Here is a 25,481-nt window from a genome sequence, read left to right on the forward strand (position 1 = left end):
CAGTAAAGTGAATAAAAAAAATAAAAAAGGTCAGACCGGTCTGAAGTGAGTGGTGCACAGTGCCCCCTGTTGGTACTCTAAACATAGGGACATAGGGACATTGCTGTTCCTTGGAGTGGAAAAAAGACAAGGCTAGTGAAAGGATGTAAGATCTGTATCATCTGTCTGGGAGAGCAGTCAACCTCTGCCTACTTCCATGGCCATCATGGCCGTATGAACTGTCCCTTTAAGAATTAGGGATTTGGGAGTGACGCGATATGAAAGCTAGTTTATCCTCCTTTCTTTGGCTATGAAAAACATATTTGGACTAACTAGACTAATACGATCGGCTCGTTGGCCGGGGTTGAACTTAATTGGTGCCAGAATGCGTCTCGCTGGTCGCCGCTAAAAAAGTAACCGGAGCAGAGGGGAAGTGATTCGGTTACGAAGAAGTCTCAGCTGGGGTGGATCAGACCAGGGCGTCCTCCTCCTCCAGTGTGTTGTTGGGATCAACTTTGAAGAACTTCTTTGTATTCAGAGGGATACAAGTTGAACATGGACTGGGGAACGGATCTGTGGGTGAGTTGAGTTTTTAGCGAGCTAGATGGATGGAAACAGATGACGTTGTTATATTATAGCCTAATAAACGGCTGTTGTTGTTTGTTAGCTGAGATAGAAAATGTGGCGCATTGTTGCGTGGTTACGGTTTGACCTAACTGTGCTGTGCTTTGAGGTGAAACAAGATGCACGGAGGAAAGCTAAGCTACTGACTGACACTGATACTGAGTGTGCTAACCCGCTAGCCGATTGATACGACAAGCAGTGCGCTGCAGACAACACAGTATACACAGCACAGGACAGCTAACTGTGTCGCTTGCCGAACAGAAGTTACAGAACAGATCGTTGTTTGCTTGCAGGTCTGTTCTGTACTACAGAGTTTATATAGCTTATAGGCTTAAATCACAACAACACCTACGTCCATGTGCGCAGAGATTCAGTCAAATCTGTAACACATCATGTTGAGTCAATCTGCACGTTGAGAGCTTATCCACTGTGGGACAACACATCTGTTTATTGATTGATCAAATAAGTATAGTTTTTTGTCTTTTTTCCCCAATGTTGTTGACATTAATGGATCAATAATATGCACTCACTGCCCCTCCGCTCACTGGTTGGATGATGAGTTGTCCTTGTCCTACCTACCTGTCAAATGAGTGGCGTGTGACAACAAGCTTGGGTACTCTAGGAGTTGTGGCTACATGAGCTTAGCTGATTGTATTTTGCTTATATTTTGTACTTCTATTGCCTAGTAGTTTCTGTACTTCTTTTAAATCGCATATATTTCTCATCTGATTCCTATTATTTGTAAATAATGTTTACTACTATGATCTATCTATCTATCTATCTATCTATCTATCTATCTATCTATCTATCTATCTATTAACAATTTGTTGTGCTTCACTGCTTGCATGTTGATAATAAAGCTGTTGAAGAGGATCGATGTTGAAGACCTTATAATTTATTCTGCATTTCCCTTACTCTATTGATTATAAAATGCTTATTTGTTGAAGCCTTCTGTTTGGGTGAGAGGAAAGCTTGCTGCTGTTTATTGACCACTCCAGGACACAAGAGCTCATGTGTTGTATTGGAGAGTGATGGTGAGGCTTGCCTTGGACTGCTGACTTGCAGACTACAAGCCAGCAGCACCTGGACAGGGTGATCATAAACAAATGTAAAAGTGTCATGATGGTATACATCGAGAATACTTTAACCCCATTAAAAGTTTTCTGAAAGCGTACGTTGTTATAGCAGTGGTTCTAAAACGTTGTCACGTCAAGGACCCCCAAAATGACATGTATTTGGCTGCCGACCCCCATCTCAAAATATTTTCTAACAGGGACCCCCAGAAGCAAAGATTTGGGTTAAAAAGGTTTGCTTTAAAAATATATACCAAAGATTTTTTCTAATATAACAGATCTATAACTTCATAGTGTGCTGCGCTATGAGCTTATATCTCTGCTATTTTTGAATAGGCAAAGAAATCTAAAATGACACGGATGCTTTAAATCAAACAGTTTTCATACCAAACACTATTGCCTTGACCACTGAAGAATCTTTTGGGTCAATAGTACAGTACATGGCTACTACACACACACTCACTGTGTATCAGAATGTAAATGGAGCATTGCAAAGAGGTTCTGACCTCATTATAGATAGTCTCCCCTAGGCCTGTTCCCTCTGTCCTCTTTCAATCCTCAGTGCCGGTGCGACAGCCTAATTAGTTTTGCCCTAATTTGATGGAGTTAGAGAGGAACCTATCCATATTCCAGTATTAATTAGGCTTCGTGCAATTGGAGGAATCTGTTTTGATCTTTGAAGTCGTTTCCTCATCTCCTTCAGGGATTCTTTTGGTCTATAGCCAGTAGCCATCCATCACTAATGTTTACCTATATTATATATATATTTACATATTCACCAACCTGATTCTGTTTTAAGTTGCCTAAACACAGATACCTATTTTAATATGAGCGTGTTACTTTGTTTATATTAGCCCCATATGTGTGTCTCACTGTCTGGAAGTTGCAGACTTGGCAAAGCCTGACTAGTGTAATTGGTCTTGTTAATGTTTGGCCAAGGAACCTCCCTTGTAGGCAAGGTTGCTCTAGTAGTCTATGGCATCTGTCCTCTTGCTCTCCTTGTCGTTAATCCAGTGGCTATTTTAAACCACAACTTTTCAGTGTTGAAGATCACTGGCGGGTTTTTAAGCCCTGATAGTGAGTGCTACTAGGCCAATGTCAAAAACTGCCGTCAGTAGTGTGGCAGGTCTGGCTGTGTGCGGCCCATGAGGTTCTGAAAGACTGGGTGACTCAGGGCACAAACGTTCACTCTAATCATGGAGAACCAGACTGGTGGCTTCTGATGGTGATTAGTTTATAAGTTATTCTGTTAATTGTCGGCACCGCTTTGTTCTCTTAAGCATTGTTTTTTTGTATTTCGGATGATGGATGTGACGTGAGAAGGGTACAACATCATTAGTCAAAACTGTTAGGTCAGTCTTTTTTGATCATTTCACCTTCATCATTGCATCCATCCTAAATAAATACCCTTTTTGCTCTCCTTTTTGTATGAAAGTTCTGTGTTATTCTACATTATGATTTGTTCTCTGTTTTGGTTTTGACACATTTAAATTAATTTGACACTTATTGTGCATCAATAAAAATGTTATTGCTGGACACACACACAAACACACGCGCGCACACACACACACACACACACACACACACACACACAAACACACACACAGATGAATGAAAAGTTTGCACTGCACAGAACCTATTATTTTGGGGCCTAACAAGTATTAACAATTTATAATGGTGCAATTGCCTTTTCAATGCTGAATCTAATCCCAAATGTTATTTTACGAAAGAGCTGATGACAGGTTTGAGTCAGCAAACTGGATATTTGAGTTCGTATTGGATGTTCTTTATGTCAAGAAATTGGGTTTATGCGCACTCACTAGTCACTACTATGGCAGTTTTCATCGCTGATATCAAATTAATGATTCAATTCAGCTGACATACAGTTTTTCCAATTCATTATTAACTACCCAGCTATTAAGTTATTTATTACTCATTAACATTTTGTGCTTTATCACTGTCAGCTTAACCTTAATTGAGGACTGTGGGGTATAAGACTCAGACTGACATATTTGAATACGTCAAAGCGTGGATGTGGAACTGATCAATTTAGGTCAATGTATTGGATACTGTTAACCATTCTCCAATATACAATAGAGTGCTAGACTAATGTTAGCTGATACCTGGCTTGTATGCTCAGTAGGGGACAGCTATATCCCTATGTTTGTTTATAAAAACAGGCTATATCATTCTATTTGATTATTGTAGTGGACACCGTACTGCACATGTTTGCATTAAAGACTTTTATTAGTCATAAATCTGCAGTACTTGTTTGAGTTGTACCTACAGAAGACCTAGACTAGAGCTTGCTTTGTTATTTCAGTGTACTCCTTTTTCATTGCATCTACTGTATTTGCAAGTCAAATGCACGGAGCACTTTGCAAGGAGAAAATATCCTTCACACCAGCACCACCACAACAAAACATTTTATTGGCAGCCTGTTACGTCCCCATTTATTTACATCGATTCAGCCATCAAAATGGTCTTCAGGTAGGCCTAACTCCACAAAAATTGCAGACCTCTATCCTAACCTTGTTCTGTAATTAGACAGAGGGTTGTCTCACTCATTTGGGCATGTCTTTTTAGGTTTTACTTAAAAGGAATTAGAGGTCAAGTCAAGCTCAACAAGCTCAACATGGCCTAACTTGTCAGGAATCCCTTTTCAGAGATACCCCCCTACGTACTGTAAATGTTATCACCAATAGAGAGTTTGTAGAGGGAGGGAGGATTTGTCTGATATCTCTCTCTCTAGCAGGCTTGTCTGAGCTTGAAGGTGTCATAAAGCAATGCTAAATAACAGACAAAAGAGAAGATGTCAACACAATACGCCCCCTTTCCTTCCCAACAAGTGTTGGAGTTTCTGCAAATGCACTAGTCCTCATTTTCAGTCAGATGTCTTATGAATTTGTGCCAAGCACAAATGCTACAATCCAGGTCACATCACTCTGAAACTGTAATGCAGGAGAGGAGAGGAGCACCTCCTATTTCCTGTCTGAGAACTGTGACCCCTCTGACCCCATTGGCTGTGGCCTTGCGTCCCCTGACTGTTCTCCCTCTCTCCGTCTCTCCTGTGATTTAATGCTAGGAGGACACATAGTCTGGCTACGGTCAAGGGTTTTGCACAAGCAGAGAGAATCTGTGGAATGCATAGGACATGCAAGGAGAAAAAAAATAAACCAATGTGTTTGAATTTATTACCCTACATCCAAATTCATCACAGAATGACATGCCCATTCATTATCCATCACTTCGTGTACCATGCTGTATGTACCACTTCCCGTGAGGGGTTATGTATGCTCAATAACATCTTGTCTTTTTCTATTTTGTTATCTCTGACATTCTGTCCAGGACCAATTTGACATCATTGAAAAGCACACACAGTCTGGCCTGGAGCTGGTGGAGAAATATGTGAAATTTGTGAAGGAGAGGACGGAGGTAGAGCAGAACTATGCCAAGCAACTGAGGTAGGTCTCATTCCTGTCATGGCTCCCTTGACGAAGTTGCATGATTAAATGAATGCTTTCAGTTGTGCGTGTGTGTGCGTGTGTTTTTGCGTGTTTGAGAGAGAGAGAGAGAGAGAGAGAGAGAGAGAGAGCGCGCTGTCTCTGTGGTTGTCTGTGTGTGTTGTTGCTCGCTGTGTGCGGTCATGCATGCGTGTCTGTCTGTTTGTTCATTTGTTTGTTAGTGTTGGTGTGTGGGCACATGCTAAGACGCTGTTTATGAAATGTATTCACTGTCTCATGACTACTTTGAGGTTACGTCCTCAAAACACTGGCCTCATTCTCCAGCTGAGCTCTTTCTATCATCCACTCTCCCTCTCTGCTCCGTCCCCGGTCGGTCCCCAGTTCACTCCCAGTCCTCAGGCCTACATCTGCTTAGTGCTGAGCTCTGCTGGATCACAGAGGAAGTGGGAGCAGACTGGCATAGTACAGACAGGATGTGGTTAGAGGAGGGTGTGTGTGTGTGTGTGTGGGGAGGGGGGGCTGCAGAAAGTTAAACAAGGAAGAGCAGAATAGTAGCTTTTGCCCCATTTATTGCCTTTTTCTTTTACATTTTTTTTTTTATTGATTTGCAGCAGTTACAGAGGTAGCCTTTGTTCAATATGGTTGTGTTGGGCTGGTATTTATGTATGTACTGTATGTGTTTATTCTTGACCCATTTTAGAAATGGTTACATAGGGGGCTGTCCATCACCTGTGTTTCTGACCCCCATTTTCAATATATGCAGGAACTTGTCAAAGAAATATAACTTCAAACGAGGAAGCAGAGAAGAACAGGAGTGCAGGTGAGCCGGTGGGGGTGTGAGTGGCCTGACCAAAACATTTATGGAAAACAAGAAACACTGAACCTTCTGGAGCGATGTAACCAACCAACCAACTCCAGTGATGACACTTTATTGTTTCATAGAAATAAATTATATTTTCTAAGCAAAACCTTGCTTACTGGCAGTTGTTGCCTAGCAACATGGACTTATTGATCTGTATCTTGATGTCTCTGGGCCTGTCTGTAACACATGAAAGAAGAAAGAAAAGAGCATCAGTATAATATTGGAGGCTGTTAGTGTTCAGAAGGGTTTTACATGCCTGGCTGTCAAATGATACTGCCTTCATTTACCAGTATCAAGACCAGTTTAAAATTGAGAGCCCACGCAAAACTGCCTAAAATCACTTTCACCTAGAAAATCCATTCACATTTTTTATAATTCAGCTGACTGTGGAGACACATGCTGGAACTTTTTACTTTGAAATGTTTTATAGTTTCTGAGTTATTTAATTTAAACGCCAAATGCATTCTCAATGGCGAAAACACAAACTTTGGCACCACGTGTTAAAAAAAAAAAAAAAAAGTGTTTTGATTTTTCTGATTTTTTTTTAATAAAAAAGAAATATATATATATATATATATATTTTTTTTTCCAAAGACGTCCACAGACGTCTTGGGCTATGCACGTGCGGTAATACCCAGGACGTCCACAGACGTTTTGGGCACAAAATGTGTTAAGCATTCAGTCTCGCTGTTACCAATACCATATTTGATTGGCGTATTATGCACCCATATGTGGAGCTCTTGTTTTGTTGTCTTCCGATAAGGAAAAATTAGTAATTACTCCTTATCTGCCCGTGTCATGTACCGAAAATGGTGTTCTGAGCTTGTAGATCTGCTATTTTCGGTGAGCAACACAATGCGCAACCAAGTATAAATGGGGCTAAGGGAAGTGATGAGCATCAATCATTGCTTATCATGCCACTGACCTGTGTTTTTAAGGTTTTATGTAAGCCGTTATCAGTGCTCTGGTCCGCCACACGCCTCTCTTATCTGTGCTCCCTCCTCCTGGACAGCAGGTTCTCCAGCTACCAGTCCTTCCTGGACGTGCTGAATGAGATGAACGACTATGCGGGGCAGCGGGAGCTGATCGCCGAGAACATGATGATGAACATCTGCATCGAGCTCACCAAGTACCTGCAGGAGCTCAAGCAGGAGCGCAAGACGGTGAGCGCTGGATGGAGGGAGGGAGGGAGGGAGGGAAGGGCAGGGCAGGGCAGGGCAGGGTTCGGGACAGAGCTTCTCAAACTCTTTCATGTTAAGGACCCCCCCAAAATTAATATGTATTTGGCCACGGACTGCCACCGGAAAATATGTTGTGCCAGGGACCCTCAGAAAAGAAGATTTGTCTTTAAGAAAATAATTAAAAAAATTCTCAAGATTCTTAAAAATCTTTCAAAAATAGTCGATCTACAAGCTCACAATGCATCTTATTTTGTAGATCGGCTATTTTTGAATGGATGAAGTATAACATAGAGTTAAAGTGGTTAAACTGAGTGTGATCAATGCTAAATTAACCAATTTAGTTGGTGACCCCCTGGGGGTCCCCTGACCCCACTTTGAGAACCACTGGGTTCGGGGGATGAGCAGAGTCTGCTTGAGTGTAATCATGGCACGCAATGCTGAGGGGGAGTGTAAACGATGGGTGGAGGGAGGTGGTGTAGCACGATGGGTGGAGGGAGGTGGTGAAAGGCGGAATGGCGACGCAGAGGTCCCACTGTTGTGGCAGGAAGGAAGCCTTCCTCTGTGCGTCTCTCGGGAGGGAGGGATGGCCGCAATAGAGGTGTGTCATTCTCTGCCGTGCACTGATTTGGCTCCTTCCCCGCTTGGAATGCAGGGAGCAGTGCGGCCGCGCACAGACTCTCGGTGCAGTCGTGATGTCTTAGACTCTCACTGCAGTCATGATGTCTTAAACACACGCACTGGCATTTGTTTTTGTTTGTTTTGTTTGTGGCTTTTGGGAGGTCATTGTTTATTCTGTTCCCGTTAACTGACCGACTCAAGTTCTGTCTGCCCCACACTCCATCGTGGGCTCTCTCAGTCTCTCTGTCATCTGACCCCCTCCCTCCTTAACTCTGTCTCTATTTTTATTCCTGTCTGCAGTATCTGTTGGAGGCCAAGAAAGCCCAGCAGAGTTTGGAGAGTACATACAAGCAGCTTGATAGTGTAAGTTTAGCCTTATTATTAGACCCTTTGGAAATTAAGATATTTCTCTACAGCATTTGTGTGTATATAAATGTTCTTTTGCACTGGGGAAAGCTGTCAGATAGCCAGAAATGTTTCATTGTGAGTTGAATGGTTGGGCATCCAGCGTCTTTGGTCAGGTGACCACATTTGTGTACAGTAAAAACAGGTGGGTGAGGGAGAAAAGGCGCCAACCATGTTCTCAGTGCTTAGAAAAATAAAATAAATATCTTGAATGCTGCCATGCTACTGCATGGTCCATGACATTGACTGCAGACTTGTATCATAAATCCAAGTCATGTTTAGTAATGATTGGAGTACTTAGAGTTCCTTAGGCTCCACACACGTCCCCTATCCATCCTTTTTAAGAATGACAGTGAAATATGCTTTGCTCAAAATAGCCAAGCCTCATCATATTTCATTCAGACAAAGGCCTCAGAGCAGTGTGGGTCGGATGTGAGCTTCCTCTTACTCGTCGTTCCCTTTTACCACCAGAGTAAAAAGCGGTTCGAGAGGGAATGGCGAGAAGCAGAGCGTGCAACGCAGAACGCAGAGAAGACCGATCAGGACATCAACGCCACGAAAGCAGACGTTGAAAAGGTAGATTGGAAGCGAATGAACGCAACCCCCCTCCCCAAAAAACACATTTATCTTTTCCTGTGTGTACGTGTCAATGGTGGAATCTGACAGAGTGCGCTTGCTGTGTGTTCATGTGTAGGCCAAGCAGCAAGCTCACATGAGGACACACATAGCAGAGGAGTGTAAGAATGACTACGCAGCACAGCTCCAGAAGTTCAACAAAGAGCAGAGCCAGTTCTATTTCAACGACATGCCAATCATTTTCAATGTAAGCCAACGGGTTGTGAGCAGCTCTTTTCCGGTGACAAAGTATAAAATTGGGCTTAATTGGTTATCTTTGGGAGTGTAGCCTATGGGGCCAGAGGGTACACATGCTAGGCTACAGGTTGTTTCCCCTTTCCTTCAACGAACCAACATTTACAGAAAGTTTCAGAAACTGAAAACGCATCTCTTCTGTAATGCAAGACACCAAATTCTCTCTTTATTATTTTATGAGATAGTCACACACATTCTATTTGTCTCAGTTGGAGCTGTATTGCATCCCTCCAAAATGTTTCCAAAAATATTAATATCAGGCCATATTGCAATGCAGGATTGATAGGATTGATGAATTGTATTCAAGTTCTCTTGTGTGTCATCACAACCTCATACATAATTGAAAGGTGTCATCAATAGATGCAGTAAAATCCTCATTTATCCATTTGTAATCTTGAGTGTGTACAAATGTAACCAACTGGACTCGATATGGATGTGTAGAGTGTGCAAATGTACAGGAGCGAGGACTTTATTGTGCTCTGTAATGAGTGGTATGGATGTGTTGTGTAGAAATTGCAGGACATGGATGAGAGGCGAGTGAGGAAGTTATCACAGGGTTACATCTTGTTCTCGGATACGGAGAAGCATGTGATGCCTATCATTGGCAAGTGCCTGGAGGGTGTTACTAAAGCCGGCAATAATGTCAATGAACGTAATGTAAGTTGGCCATTCAAATAATAATAACTTAATAAAACGCACACACACACACACACACACACACACACACACACACACCAGTGCTCAGAGGTTAGCCTGATAACAGAGAACTAGATGTATTGGTAAATATTTGTATTACTATACTTGTGAGCACATAACAATTTTAGAAATGCCATTTTTACCTGTTCTTTTGCCATTTGTAACCTTAACCTAGCTAAAGCCTGAATTACACAGAATTGCATAATACTCACTTGTGCAACTAAGTATACATCAGGCATAACCCTAACCCTTAAATGAAGCCTCTAAATGCCTAATCCTAACCCCAGTGTGGAACGTTTTATAATTGTAAACCCAACTCTAAAAAATACATTTCACCCAAAAACCTTTCATTGCTACTTTCCGTGAATCCCTCAGGATTCGTTGGCTCTAATAGAGCAGAACAAGTCTGGGTTTGAGCGTCCTGGGGACCTGGACTTTGAGGATTACAGTCAGGGAATAAACCGGACGTCCTCAGAGAGCAGTCTGGGCACCCCAAAAGGAGCCATGGACCTTCTGGGAAAGAACCGCAACAAGAACTTCTGGCTGTTCAGCAAGAAGAGTAAGGTAGGATCTTGATCGCCAACAGAGCACCATGGCTGGTTTATCCATCTGACATGGCACAGCAGTGTTTCCCAAATGTTTGGCTCACACAATTTGTTTTTTGTTGCGGATATATATCCACTTTTTATGTGTCATACATGTAAGGTTCGAAAAAAGTGTATTGTCAGAACGTCCCGTTTGTTTGCACTGGTGTGAAAGCCGTAAGCACATTCGAACCCTTATGCGGACCAAACAAATTCTGCCCCCGCCACAAATCGGGGATCTCGGTTCGCTTCCAACAGCACCAGAGTTCGGTTCACTTTAGGGGTGAACATAATCCGACCCAACATTATGATTATAATGGATATCGTCGATACAATTTGATTACAAATTGTAATCTATAGGTGTATTAGGTCAGCTTTATGAATTGATTTTGTTATGTAAATTAATTCAACATTGTGCACAATTGTCCAAGTCCTTAATTTATTATGATTATATTAAACAAATGGGAATAATTTAAACATAATACAGTTGCAGCTGCAAAATGCATGACCACTGGCTAAAAGATTGCCCCATCATTAATCCGACTATATTTACGATTATTCCATTAAATGAATGTGTTGCCTAAAGCGGAATTCCATTGTAGTACCCAGCAATTAAGGTTGTTGCTTGTTCGTTCAGGGCAGGATACGGTCGCTAAAATAAAGGTTTCTGTGTATACACATTAATTACATGATGAATTGTGAACTGTTGTATGTATATGTAGGCTATGTGCTGCAGCACACGCTATTATTTTCATACTAGGCTACACAGTGTTGGTACTACAATCAATCTGTGCTTGGCGGGTGATATGGGTATACAACAGCACAATGGCTTTGATATGTTATTGCTTTGCAGCACAGCTCAAGACGCTGACAGAGATGACTACCTCCCTCTATTATTCGATAGAGCAGGCTTGGCAACCTTTTTGACCTGAATTTCCGTGTTTTTATTTTCTTGATTGTCCGCGTGCCATATAAACGATACGTTTAATTATGACACCCATCAAAATAAGATTTATTTTACAACTGATTTTGATTGTCCATAAATATAACCATCTGTTTTGTCTTGTTTGTCTGCATGATTTCTTTCTCATCAGGATATTGTAATGATCATTATATTCAGAGCAATGACCCCACCTATCTTCCAGACCCACTCCAGTTTGAATGAATGTAGAATTATGTGCATGAGGATGTACAGTAATTTGCACATAGATGTGAGGGGACTCTCTCACTATTATGCCAGTCAGTGTGCCAGTGATTACCCTCCCCTGTGCCAATGATGGCACCTGTGCCTAAGGTTGCCTACCCTACTGCTAGTAGCAGTTTGGATTTGGAGGTAAAAGAAAACCCTTCCATAGAACAGTGGTTCCTAACCTTTTATGGATCAGTGCCCACTTTAACCTTTTTAAAACTGGGAAAGCATCCGTGTCATTTTAAAATTTAGAGTTGGTTATTCAAAAATATCAGCTGCTATTTTTTATCATTTTTGAGAAAACATGAAATGTGAAATATTTGAATGATTTCGATTTTTTTTCTTTTTAATATATATTTTTATTTCATTTTAACCCATTTAGTCCTGAGAACAGATTCTACAAATGTCTTCTAAATCCTAACAGTTTTCTGAAAAACCTATGTTTCTACTGTATGTCAGTGGTGCTCAACCTTTTTCATGTCAAGGACCCCCAGAATTATCTGTATTTGGCCGCGGACCCCCATCTGAAAATATGTTGTTCCAGGGACCCTCCCAGAAGCAAAGATTTGAGTTGAAAACGTTTCCTCTGAAAGAATATATATTCAAAGATTTGCGCCACATTTTCGCGATTTTTGAAAAATAGCAGACCTACATGCTCATAGTGTGGCACTCGGTGCCACGCTATGAGCTTGTAGATCTGCTATTTTTCAATAGCTAAAGTATAACATAATGCTTAAAACACAAAGGGGTTCCCGTTCCCGCCCAAAATGGGTTATGGGAATTTTGAATTTATTAACACAAATCTTCTCTTCTGGGGGTCTCTGGCGCAAAACGGTTTCATATGGGGGCGGGTCCACGGCAAAATACATATCATTTTGGGGACACGATACGAGCAAAAGTTTGAGAAGTACAGATTTAGAAGGCCTTTGTAGAATCGGCCTCAGGTCTGTGGAGAAAATGAAATGGATTTTTACTTCTGACTGACTCCAACGCCAGTGCCAAACAGAACACTGCTAAGCTAATCAGAGAAAGCCAAAGAGTTTTTGCCGTGAGCCACGTACCGAGCGCCACAGTAATTGAAAGAGAATGCGTACTGTACGGTAGGCTACTGTGCTGCAGATGTCATTGGTATCATATCCGCTGTGTTATCATGGTGATGTACTGCGGGATGGCAAAAAGTGAGCGACGACTTGTAAACTCTGAAACGGGGAAGGATTAACCCTGAAGTTACCTTATTATTTGCATCCAGCTTCATAGCCTACTAAGCCTAGTAGTAGTACAGTGACAGTCCCATGGAAGACAACATTAAGAAAATGTGGTGAGCAATGTGAACGCTTACCGAACCAAATTAAAAAGGCAACAATAGCTGCCCTATAAAATATATGAGAAATGTTCTTGATCAGATATTAGAAAAGAAAACACCATTCAATACACCTTAATTGCGGGAAGAAGATTTTTTTGGGAAACGCTGGTTTACAGTATGATGTCATTGTTCACCTCCTTTCTATCACTAATGACAGGATCAGATTAGAAAATCAATGGCCAATCAGTCTCATGATGTGAGGGGATTCCTAGAAGGTCACTGTGAATCAGATATGGGTCAGATTTGGTGAGCCAGGGGGCCAGCCAATCAGAGCCCAGGAAATCCCCTCTTACTGAGAGCTCTCATGATCGACCTGTGGTGGTGCGTCACGCGCACACACACACACACACACACACACACACACACACACACACACACACACACACACACACACACACACACACACACACACACACACACACACACACACACACACACACACACACCGAAAACCCTCTCCTCACTAAAGCTCATCATCGTAATGCATGAGGCTTCCTCTTTATTACCTATGCAGTGCATTGACAGACAACACACACACACACACACACACACACACACACACACACACACACACACACACACACACACACACACACCTTTCTAGAACAGGTCTTTTGCATGACTCTGTCCCAGCCTGGCTGTGAGTGAATAAGCCTTGTCCCCTCCCCTCTGCTGTGCAGTTTCCAATAGGTCAAGCGACAGGCAGCATTCTGCTGTGCTTGTGCTTTCATCAGCACGGGGCACAAACAACATTGAATGTCCCTCTGCAGGCATCCACAAACACACTGCTTCCATTCTACGGGCCGGAGAACCCTAGCATTATGACTCGCATCATCACAATAACATCTTTGTGTCAACCCGCCAGGGATGACACTAGTTCTGGGAGGTCAGAACATCTTTGTGTCAACCCGCCAGGGATGACACTAGTTCTGGGAGGTCAGATCATCTTTGTGTCAACCCGCCAGGGATGACACTAGTTCTGGGAGGTCAGATCATCTTTGTGTCAACCCGCCAGGGATGACACTAGTTCTGGGAGGTCAGATCATCTTTGTGTCAACCCGCCAGGGATGACACTAGTTCTGGGAGGTCAGATCATCTTTGTGTCAACCCGCCAGGGATGACACTAGTTCTGGGAGGTCAGATCATCTTTGTGTCAACCCGCCAGGGATGACACTAGTTCTGGGAGGTCAGATCATCTTGGTGTCAACCCGCCAGGGATGACACTAGTTCTGGGAGGTCAGATCATCTTGGTGTCAACCCGCCAGGGATGACACTAGTTCTGGGAGGTCAGATCATCTTTGTGTCAACCCGCCAGGGATGACACTAGTTCTGGGAGGTCAGATCATCTTGGTGTCAACCCGCCAGGGATGACACTAGTTCTGGGAGGTCAGATCATCTTTGTGTCAACCCGCCAGGGATGACACTAGTTCTGGGAGGTCAGATCTCGACGTCCATTCATGCAGTCAAGTTTTTAGATATTATCGTCGACTTTGCTGTACTATTTGCTCTGTGACGCCCTGTTCGGGGCCAAGAGAGCATCCACCGCCCCGGTTAAAGATCGCAGATCGTTATCTAGGGCTGCCTGAGTTAGTCCAAAATTAACCTAATGAGTTACTGACTGCTAACTAGCTTCCGTAACTGACAACTCTCCTACCCCACCATCACACCCCGCGGCCGACCCCAGCTTGATGACCCCCGTCTCTTTCCAACCTGCAGTGTTCCCTCCTTCCAGCCGCCCTTCCCCTTTCTGCATGTCTCACTGGTTGTGTGTGTGTGTGTGTGTGTGTGTGTGTGTGTGTGTGTGTGTGTGTGTGTGTGTGTGTGTGTGTGTGTGTGTGTGTGTGTGTGTGTGTGTGTGTGTGTGTGTGTGTGTGTGTGTGTGTGTGTGTGTGTGTGTGTGTGTGTGTGTGTGTGTGTGTGTGTGTGTGTGTGTGTGTGTGTGTGTGTGTGTGTGTGTGTGTGTGTGTGGCACACTGCTTTTGTGTCATCAGTCATGCTCTCCCCATTAGCTCTGTAGCTGTAGCCGGAATAGCAGACTGAACATCAGGGTTGTGTCTCGTATCTGCTTGAGTGAACCATTAGTTTACATTGACTCGTTCCTCTGAACCCCCATCTACAATCCTTTTCTAACACCCCCCCCCCCCCACACACACACACACTCCCCTCCCACTCTCCATTAACTCCAAAGCAAAGTAGAGCCTTCCCTGTAGGTGCACTGCACACATAATGACACCCCTGAGTTACCTTTTTATAGATCGCCATAACTGTCTCAGTGTTGTCAGAAGTGCGACGTGCGAGTGAGTCTGCCCGTGTAATTTAGCTAATGGCTCGCAACCCACCGCTCCTCAATTAAGTCGTTCAGCTGACACTGAAGGATCAGCCAGAGTACAGCGGTTGGTTCACTGCAGCTTGGTTTTTAATTGAAGCTTCCTCCAAGAGGTCACGGTGGGCATTCTTAATAAATTAGAAAAATATTTTGGCCAATCTATCTCCCACACCAATTAATCAATTACCATAACTGAACAAATATTCACATTGTGATGTGTTCTGTGCTTGTAGATTTATTTCACCCAAAATAGTGTGTGTGTGTGTGTGTGTGTGTGTGTGTGTGTGTGTGTGTGTGTGTGTGTGTGTGTGTGTGTGTGTGTGTGTGTGTGTGTGTGTGTGTGTGTGTGTGTGTGTGTGTGTGTGTGTGTGTGTGTGTGTGTGTGTGTGTGTGTGTGTGTGTGTGTGTGTGTGTGTGTGTGTGTGTGTGTGTGTGTGTGTGTGTGTGTGTGTGTGTGTGTAACTTTTATATTACACGGCTGGTAATTGAGACGGCTGACCAGGTTGAAACAATGGTTCGCTCTGAGCTAGAGCTCACACAGCAAAATCCAGAGTGTTTATTTTTCTCTGAGAAGTTGCTGATGTTTTCTCATGATGTTTTTGTTCCTGACTGGAAACGCCATGGTGCTCGCCTAAAAATGCTAACCTTACGGCCGGGCTCCAACGGGCGCGTCAGCGTCGCGTCTCCGTCACCGTCAGGGAATGTTCCCTTTTTAATCAATGAAGGGTGGCTCCACTGCCCGCGTTGACGGAGACGCGACGCGTGCATTAAAATTGAACCGGTGCGTTTTTTGACGCAACTCGTCCGGTGGAGCCCTGGCTTAAGTTGAAAATATTTCAGATCTCAGCAAGCAGATAAAAAAACATCACATATGAACGTGCAAGTCCAAAATAAATGCTCAGTGCCTTGTCATGCTGCTGGGGTTTATAAAAACCACTGTGCTCCCAATTCAATGGAATTATACGATTCAAAACACGCTCAGGAAAAGAGAGGACATACATGGCCCCTGAGAGTTAAAATGACACTCAGTATTTCACTGTGTGCCCTCTACCCTTTATCCTGGCTTGTGTTGGGCTAATTTATACATACCAGTGGCGTACGGACTTGACTATAGGCCCCAGTGCAAATATTTAGTTTAGGCCCCCCCCACCCGTGTGGTATGATGCGTCTCGCATCATTGTACCAAAACGCAGAAGACCGGTGACTGTACCTTCCTTGAACTGTACCTAAGCAATCTGTTAACATTTTCAATCAATCAGTGGCAGTCAATGACTCAAGTACCCACTGCTATATTATAGCACAACATAATGTTATATCATTGACCTAAATGGCGTTATATCAACAATCAATCAATCAATAGGATGATTTCAATAAAAAGGTTATGTCTGTAGGAGTGCATGGTTGCAGCCTGCAGGCTATCAGAAATTACTTTGGACAGATAGAAAAAAAACTTTAAACTTGCAGAGTGATGGATTACTTTACCTGGGTTACATCTTCTGATAGTTGTACTTGAATGTTGACATGAAATAATAATCCCGTCTAGTGTTTCATTAGCACGAACGTGACAAAATAGTCTACAGCCGAGCGTTGTTATGCTGCTGATCATGAACACACGCGTTGTAAGGCTACGGATACCAAGATACCAAGAAGGACTGGCCAGTGATGGCATTGTTATGCATCAAGGAAGTAGTACGGACTTGAAGCTGTTTATAAACCAGTCAGTCAGTGACATCACTGACGAATCCTTGGTGTTACTCTTCATGCGACCGAATAGCCTCGGTACCCAGGCTTTCTTGTCACCGTCACCTTGGCTTTTTTTCCCTTCTTCCCCCTTCATGGGCCCGCTGGTGTGTGTGTGTGTGTGTGTGTGTGTGTGTGTGTGTGTGTGTGTGTGTGTGTGTGTGTGTGTGTGTGTGTGTGTGTGTGTGTGTGTGTGTGTGTGTGTGTGTGTGTGTGTGTGTGTGTGTGTGTGTGTGTGTGTGTGTGTGTGTGTGTGTGTGTGTGTGTGTGTGTGTGTGTGTGTGTGTGTGTGTGTGTGTGTGTGTGTGTGTGTGTGTGTGTGTGTGTGTGTGTGTGTGTGTGTGTGTGTGTGTGTGTGCTCAGTTGTCTATGTGCGTGTATTGTGTTTATCATGCAGTGTTGTCTTCCTGCCTGTGTGGTCATGTGCTTCGAGGTGTTGTTGACGGTGTCTCTTTCTTTCCCATGTCACCTGTTTGTTTTTACCCCCCCCCCCCCCCTCCACATCCAACCCCCCCCCCCCCAACCCATCGCCCATGGATGTCTCGACCTTGTCTCCCCCTCCCCCAGCTCTGTCCCTACACGCTTCCCCCCTTCTCGCCCCCCCTCACCCCCACACCCGCTAACGGACCCCCCTCCCCCAAGTTTGCCCGGGACCCTCTATCATACTGTTTGAAGGAGATCAATAAGACAGTCAAACCCAGAATCTCCTCCTTCCGGACCCTTCGGAGATCGGTGAGTCACCCAGGCCAGGGGCAGTTGGGTCGGGGGCGGGGGGGGGGGGGGGGTGTCATCATCATGAGTGACCTCCGCTCTTGGTGCAACATGTCGTTTATCTCTTAAAATGTGTAGGATTCAATTAATGTTCGGGGCTGAAATGATCGCCAAACAACTATAATATAGACCCCACTGCCCAGACTCATTCTTTAACCCCTAAACCATTTTTTGGGCGATTAGAAAACAGACGTTCTAGATGCTAACAATGCATTGTGGCGTCATGTGAGCCTCTATTCTAGAGTGGCTATTTTCGAAAAATTTAGAAAATGTTTTTGAAACAGTGAAGAATTGTAAAATAATTTGAGACATTTTGTGAAGGAGAAATTGGTTAATTTCATGTTTTATAGTACATGGCAACATCGCCTGTTGGAAAAGAATTTGCCAAATGCTAAGGTTATTGTCACATGGACTACTGTACACAATTCTGTCTGTTTCTCTGCCCCCCCCCCCCCCCCCCCCCCGCAGAAATTCACACCAGAGAAGATCATGGTAATTCTTGGTGTGTGTGTGAGTGTGTGGGGTTGCAGTATGTTGTACGTAATGAACACCTCTATTTCTACAGAGCCTAACCCCAACATAATCAAATACACGCTGTTTGCCCAGAATCAGTGGTTCTCAAACCTTTTAACTTCAAGGACCTCCATAATGGTTCCATTTGTAACCATTTGGTGAGAGACACTCTCAGAGTTACAGACCTGTAAGGAGGGTCCATTTGGAACCCATTCAAGGAACCCTGAGGGTCCCCGGACCCCATTTTTGAGAACCACTGCCCAAAGTGCTCCAGATTAGCTGGGCATCAAGCTGTTGTTAGCATGTTCATGCTATGTGGCACAAGGCCTGTGTTGATGACTTTGGGTTGAAGAGGGCGCCACCTGCTGGTGAAGCAAATAATGTTTTGATGGCAAGTGCAGCATGTGAAGGCTGTTATTCTTCACCCGATCACATCAAATTTGCAGTTTCTTAGGTGTACAATCAACTGAGAGTATGATCTATTGTCGATTTATTATATGGTACTTGTGGGCTTCACGGGTGGAAAAAGGTGGCGGTTTTGGGTCCAGCTCAGTCATAAATCATTCCCATCGATTCAAAGTGTATTGATGTAGCTAATTTAGAGTGGAACACAGGCAACATTGGTACTGTATGTGAGACTGATTGTTTTGTCAGCTAAATGGTGTAGCTCGAGCTGAACCCAAACTACAGTGTGTCCCCTTGGGGTGTGTTTCTGTAATTGCAGCTCCTGGGGTTGTAAACCGGTCTTGCTTTAATGTCAGAGAGAGTTCGGTATTAACCCTCCTTCCTGTGAACCGTTTCAGCCCACAGTGACCGAAGACTTTGGCCATCTCCCCCCTGAGCAGCGCAGGAAGAGGTTACAGCAAAAATTCGATGAGATCGGCAAAGAGCTGCAGAAGGAGGTGGATCAGAGGTGTGTGTGTGTGTGTGTGTGTGTGTGTGTGTGTGTGTGTGTGTGTGTGTGTGTGTGTGTGTGTGTGTGTGTGTGTGTGTGTGTGTGTGTGTGTGTGTGTGTGTGTGTGTGTGTGTGTGTGTGTGTGTGTGTGTGTGTGTGTGTGTGTGTGTGTGTGTGTGTGTGTGTGATATTGTTTGATAACCACTGTTGTTGCCCAACAAAAGTGGTGTGAGCAACTGTGTCTGAGCAAGCTTGGGGTCTAATATGTATTGTGTGCCTATCTACAGTACGTTTACATCTCCGCTTGTCGCCATACTGTGAATGTGTGCATTTCATTTGTTTACCCAGCAATGGGCTCTCCAGGGAACTGAAATCCACCGAGAATGAATCCCACCTCCCCTCTCCTACTCTCTCTCCCGCGCCCCCTCCTCCTATTCTTCCATTTCTCCAGTGAAGCCCTGGGGAAGATGAAAGATGTTTATGAGAAGAACCCTCAAATGGGGGATCCTGCCAGTCTAGCCTCTCAGATCAACCAGACGGCACAGAACATGGAGCGGCTCAGGGGAGAACTCAACAAGTATGAGGTAACCAGCCAAACGTGTTATTAAGCCTGACTTATACTTGGTGCGCACTGTGCAGGTGTCGTGCACCGGAAATAGCCGATCTACATCGTGTCGCCACACGACACGAAACGTGAAAGCATGTAGATCGGCTTTTGTTGGTGTGCGACACCAGCACACAACCAAGTATAAATCACTGGTAGCTAACCAGCAGCTACCTCTGATGTTAAATGCAATGATGTTAAACGCAATGTGGGTAAACACCTGGTCATCATCATAAACAGTGATTTGATATATCTCATCTCTGTTTGGAGTGAATTCCGTTTGTGTCCTGCCTGTCTTGACTGTCCTCCGAGATGCAGGTTACTCCGTGGTGAGATTGAGAAATAAATAATAGGCTACAAGAGATTGACAGCTTGACACACGCGACACGAGCCTTGTAACTAACTTATACGTTTTATTTTTGTAGAAGAGGCAAACTTATTGTTTATGCCGTTTGCTTTGATACTGTTGATTATTGTGTATTAATCTAATTATTTATAGTAAACTAATACTATTACACTAAAAAGGATAAAGATGAAGGGAAAATAGACCTTTTTATAGTACAATAATGTTTCAAGTTTACACATACAAACAAATTACACAACACAAACACTTTATTTTAGAACACACCCAAATCAAATCATATTATGGCGTGCATGTTCAATCAATTATTCCATCAAAGCAAACGGCATAAACAATATTAGTTTGCTTCTTCTACAAAAATAAAACTTACAAGTTAGCGTTCTCTTGTATCATACCATACTACTATACATACTATCCCACCACCCTCGCATCAGACTATCCAGCATATCCACCTCGGAGGACAGTGTCGGTAGGCCAATCACAGGCAGGCGGGGCGTTACCATGCCTATGCTCGGACACAAACGGAATTTGCTTTGGTTTGCTTTGGTTTGCTTTATTTTTTATCATGAAATAAAATAATACGTCACTTACATACATCTGTAACAAACATCTGACCCACTGGGATAACGCAAAAAAGCTTACAGCTTCTTTACATTGCAGTCCTTTTTAATATTGTACAAAGGCTATGTTAATATTCAAACTGACGAACCGTATGATTTTCAGTAAATGTACACTCATTCTGAATTTGATGCCTGTGTAACATTTGAGATTCGAACCCGGGTCTCCCGCTTGGGAAACCAAAGATGGTCGAGATGGAATCACTGCTTGACCAGGGGAGATGGGCTAGGCTTTTGGGCTAGTTTGCAGAATTACAGTACATTTCAAGCACAACTCAATACAAAGACTGTGAGTGGACGACCCAATAAAGCATTTCACTTGTTTACAAGAGGGTCCACCTTGTTCAATTCATCAAAACATTTAGAGACGTACAAATAGACACAAATTCACCCGAGATTTGAACACTGGTCTCCCGTGTGGGAAACCAAATATGTACTGCTGGCATGGGTGACCAATTCCCCCAAGCCAGGACCACTGTGTTGCATCATGGGTGACCAATTCCCCCAAGCCAGGACCACTGTGTTGCATCATGGGTGACCAATTCCCCCAAGCCAGGACCACTGTGTTGCATGCACCAGCATCACCTTTTCTTTTAACCAGATTAGGAAACGGAAATTGTTGTAGTTTTGAAAGATAGTTCAAAGCTAAATATGAAGTATATATGGAGTTCTGTGTCAGGCATGGCCAAATATGAAGTGTTGTGTTATCAGAACAGGCCAACTCCATATATAGGGGTGATCAGGTCCAGAGCCCGGGCAGAGGCTTTTGTGCTGGTTCTGGACAACCGCTATCTGACGGACTCGACACCAGGAACTGTAATCCCTGTGGTGTTGCGGAACGTGCGTGTCGAATTTGAAGTCGGTGGAGCGAACGGTTCTCGAGTTATGTGGATTACAGACGTACACACAGAGACTTGGTGCATTTATAGATAGATGTTCATATTATTTATTTGGTGCTTGTGCCGCCCTCATCTCATGTTTTCAATGGGGGACAATCTGGAGTCTGGGCGATAGGCAGGCCAGTCTAGTACCTGCACTCCTTTACTACAAAAGCCATGCTGCTGTAACATAATGCAGAATGTGCCTTGGCATTGTCTTGCTGAAATAAGCAGTAATGCCACTGAAAAAGATTGGCTGGATGGCATCACACACAGTATGCTGGTCCAAAACCTTTCATGCACCTTTTAGCATTAATGGTGTCTTCACAGTTGTGCAAGTTGTTACCCATGCCATGGGCACTACAGCCCCATACCATCACGGCTGGCTTTTGAACTTTGTGCTGTTAACAATCTGGATAGGGCACATGTGCAATCAAAATGGTCACACACTGTAGCGCTGAATAGAATCAAGAATCACTTTATTTGTCAATTTCTCCATGCACTTAAAAACAAAGAATATAACATGCCGTTTCCACTCTGCCACTTGCCGTGTAACATAAAACATCACGCCTATCTAAGAAACATAAAAAGACCAAAATTAAAACAACATAAACAAACATTAAAAAATATATATATATATTTATGACGTGCAATTCATCTAAAGGTTACCAACACAGCACATATAGTTAAAGTGCCATGGTGCAATCCTTAAAAAAAGTTACCAGCACAGTTTTAGTAAAATGCTGTTGTGCATTTCAAAAGTGCAATTACATAATCTCCAGTCAAGTACAGTCCAATCAGTTTAGGTCAGTTGGTTTGGGGGGGGATTGGCAGGGGGTGCAGTTTATTGACAGGCCTCACTGCACTTGGGAAGAAACTTTTTCACATCCTGCTCGTTCTGGTCTTAACTCATTGACTGCCAGAATTGTTTCAGTCTGTGTCCCTTCCCTGCCAAGGTCTCCAAGCTGCATATCTTATTTTGAAGACCATTAACTCCCAGGCGAAACGTACATTTTGTACCCACTAAGTTTTGTTATGAGCCGGGAATAAAGCTTGTTTTTATAAACAATATTGTCTTTATTGTATCTATTTGTCTCTCTCCCATAGACATGGCTGGCTGAGGCAGGAGGTCGAGGTGAGACGCTGCGCTTCTCACCCCAAACCTTCAACAACAACAACGGTGCTCATGATGTTTACAGGTAAGGTTGGCCGTTTCCAACGAACAAACTCCTGACTTAACAGTCACTTTGTCACGTCTGTGATGTTATTTCACAGAAACTGCCCTTTCCTCTACAGTCCTGATGGAGCCCACTCTGACGGAAGTGCCCCTGACCCCTCCCAAGCCATCTATGCCGAATTTGATGATGACTTTGAAGAGGAGGAACTGACTGCTCCCATTGGCCAGTGCACAGCCATGTACAACTTTCCTGGTACGCCTGGGGGGGAAACAAACATCCTACTGTAGCCTTTCTCTTTTTATCTCCTTCCAAGACTATGCAGCAAACGGGTTAAGATTTACACGTTCATAGTCAAATGAATGTGTAGCACAGGCGTGTTACTAGTGGTAGTAGTAGTAGATTTATTTTGGTCATTAAAAGTAAAATTAATACAATGCCTTCATTTGTTATTATTGGAAACATAGCCTAAACAGGTGGAGGCTGAAGCCTTCACTTATTGTGCCTACCCCTTTAAATCTTTGAATAACTATAATAGCTAAGAAAATACAATAAAAAAACAACAAAATGTCCTTCTCAGGTGCCAGTGAAGGGACCATCGCTATGCAGGAGGGGGAGGAACTTTCAGTGGTGGAGGAGGATAAAGGGGACGGTTGGACCCGCGTCCGTAGGACTAACGGTGACGAAGGCTACATTCCGACCTCCTACGTCAGCATCACCCTCAGCAAGTGACGGGTTCTTGAAGACCCCGATAACCAGCGGTCATTTCGGAACACTACACAAATCTCTCCCCAATGGGACCATTCACAACAAAAACCACAGCACTAAAGGCAGGACCATTGGTGTGTTTGTGAGCGGACCATGGCTAACAAAGGGTTGCTTTGATTTCTTCATAGACACGTGCTCATGTGTTTTTGTCACCAATGTGGGGAGAGAAGCGGCGCTAACAGTTTGTTCTGCCAGGCTTACAATAGTCATTGTAATCCCATAAGCCACCTAAACCACACATTTTTATATTATCATTATTGACGAGTTCTCACTTTTTTGCATTTGTGGTTAGGAAAGGAGCTGCAGGGATTGTGAATGGATTTGAGGCACAGTTAGGTTGGAAGTGCTAGCCCTGCCACAGGCTGGTAAGTAATTTGCTTCCTAGAGAGGAGCTAGCGTGCTGCTGCCACTTCTACACTGGTGCCGAAGCCGGTTACGCTTAGGGGGAAAGTTACCTCACTTTTGTTAATATTTATGAAAAAAAAAAAAAAGGAAAAAAAAAAACACCAGACATGCACTCTGATGTGTGAATGTTCCACATCCCAAAGATTTTTGAGCACAGAATAATTTAAACCAATACAAGAAGTTTCAAATCCCAATTCTAAGAAGCATTTGGAAGACTGAGCTCTGTTACAGTGCCCTTGCTAATAGTTGGAATGAAGACCATAAGTGTTTACAGACTTCTAGGCCTGAATCATATCGCTCATTGTTTTCGGCCAGCGACACCGTCGTAGAGCGAGGTGTCAAGTAGGCGTTAAGAGTGAGCTTGTTTGTGGGAAGTCGCCTTTTTCTGAATTTCTAGCCATCTGAGGTCAAAGATGTTGACCTCACTCAACATGATGGGACCTGCATGCACATGGTGGCAGTAGTAACAACTGGTCAGATGACGATCATCAACCGTTGGCATTGAACCGTCGACAGGACCACAGCTCACATTTTCTAATGGTTTAGAATCTTATGTTTGTACTGAAAACATATAATTTATTAAGGATGTGTATGTCACTCAAGGTAAGAATTTCAAGTTTTAACAGATATTTTAGTTTGTTTCTCAAGCTCTCTCTTTCCCGTTTGCGTGGCACACAGTAGGCTGTTTTTAGCCACACAAATGAGTAGATAATACAGACATAAAATGTACAATGTTAAGACTTTATTGTATTTATGTAATAAATAATATATATTTTAGCTATCACAACACCACTATTGTCTTATTAGCTTTATAACCATTTAAATAAAGATTGTTGTTACATTGTGAGCAGATAACTGAAAGACCCTTGTGATAAGACTTATTTTTACCTTTTTTATTTGCTTCATGCTCTCTTGTATAAATCCTTGTCTTGTTTCATGTTGTCTTTGAGCCAGGCGGGAGGATCACTCTTCATCTAACTGACTCACAGGTCTTGGTGCCTTTTTCAGGTTAAAAGCATTGTGTGTATATACTGCATTTACATACAAAATGTCTTCTGTTTTCAAGACTAAAATAAATGTAAAGCACATTTCAAAGTCTTGATCATGATTTATTCGTTTTGATCTCTTTAGAAGTAGAACAGTGATTCTCACCCTTTTCAGTTTGTGACTCGTGACCCCCAAAATAATCATATTTGAACTGTGGACCCCCCCACCCTGATAAGCACTGTGGACCCCCCCCACCCTGATAAGCACTTGGAGTTGCAGCCTGCAGGAGTTGAGGCGTTAAATGTAGTTTGACTTGGTTCCACCGATAAATATTGTGAAAATGATATATAATATATATATATATATATATATATATATATATATATATATATATATATATATATAACATTTTGTACAAAAAACAACAGCCCCCCAAATCAGGTCCAACCCACAGGTTGAGAACCACTGAAGACTACCTTACCTTTCCCCTCATTTGTCCTCTAGGTTCTTGTGAAAGCTGCATCCTAGAAAGA

At 43.2% G+C, this 25,481-nt stretch overlaps 1 protein-coding gene across 10 annotated transcripts; it reads left to right on the plus strand.

Moving 5' to 3' along the window:
• Positions 1-182: 182 nt before the first annotated feature.
• trip10a (thyroid hormone receptor interactor 10a) lies at positions 183-25,056 on the plus strand. 10 transcript variants are annotated; one of them, XM_079519594.1, is made up of 16 exons: positions 183-558; positions 5,025-5,140; positions 5,904-5,960; positions 7,015-7,165; positions 8,102-8,164; positions 8,678-8,782; positions 8,901-9,029; positions 9,587-9,733; positions 10,148-10,336; positions 17,542-17,706; positions 18,214-18,255; positions 19,062-19,171; positions 19,605-19,737; positions 22,721-22,812; positions 22,910-23,043; positions 23,369-25,056. In XM_079519594.1, exons 1-16 carry the CDS (start codon positions 535-537, stop codon positions 23,518-23,520), a joined length of 1,809 nt encoding a protein of 602 aa, XP_079375720.1. In that variant the 5' UTR covers positions 183-534; the 3' UTR covers positions 23,521-25,056. The 10 variants fall into 10 exon arrangements, with proteins under 10 accessions (XP_079375720.1, XP_079375723.1, XP_079375722.1 ...); XM_079519597.1 differs by having other exon boundaries at positions 18,214-18,237; XM_079519596.1 differs by having other exon boundaries at positions 7,018-7,165.
• The last annotated feature ends 425 nt before the right edge of the window (positions 25,057-25,481 follow it).

Source organism: Electrona antarctica (assembly GCF_951216825.1).
Source record: "Electrona antarctica genome assembly, chromosome: 14".
NCBI lineage: Eukaryota > Metazoa > Chordata > Actinopteri > Myctophiformes > Myctophidae > Electrona > Electrona antarctica.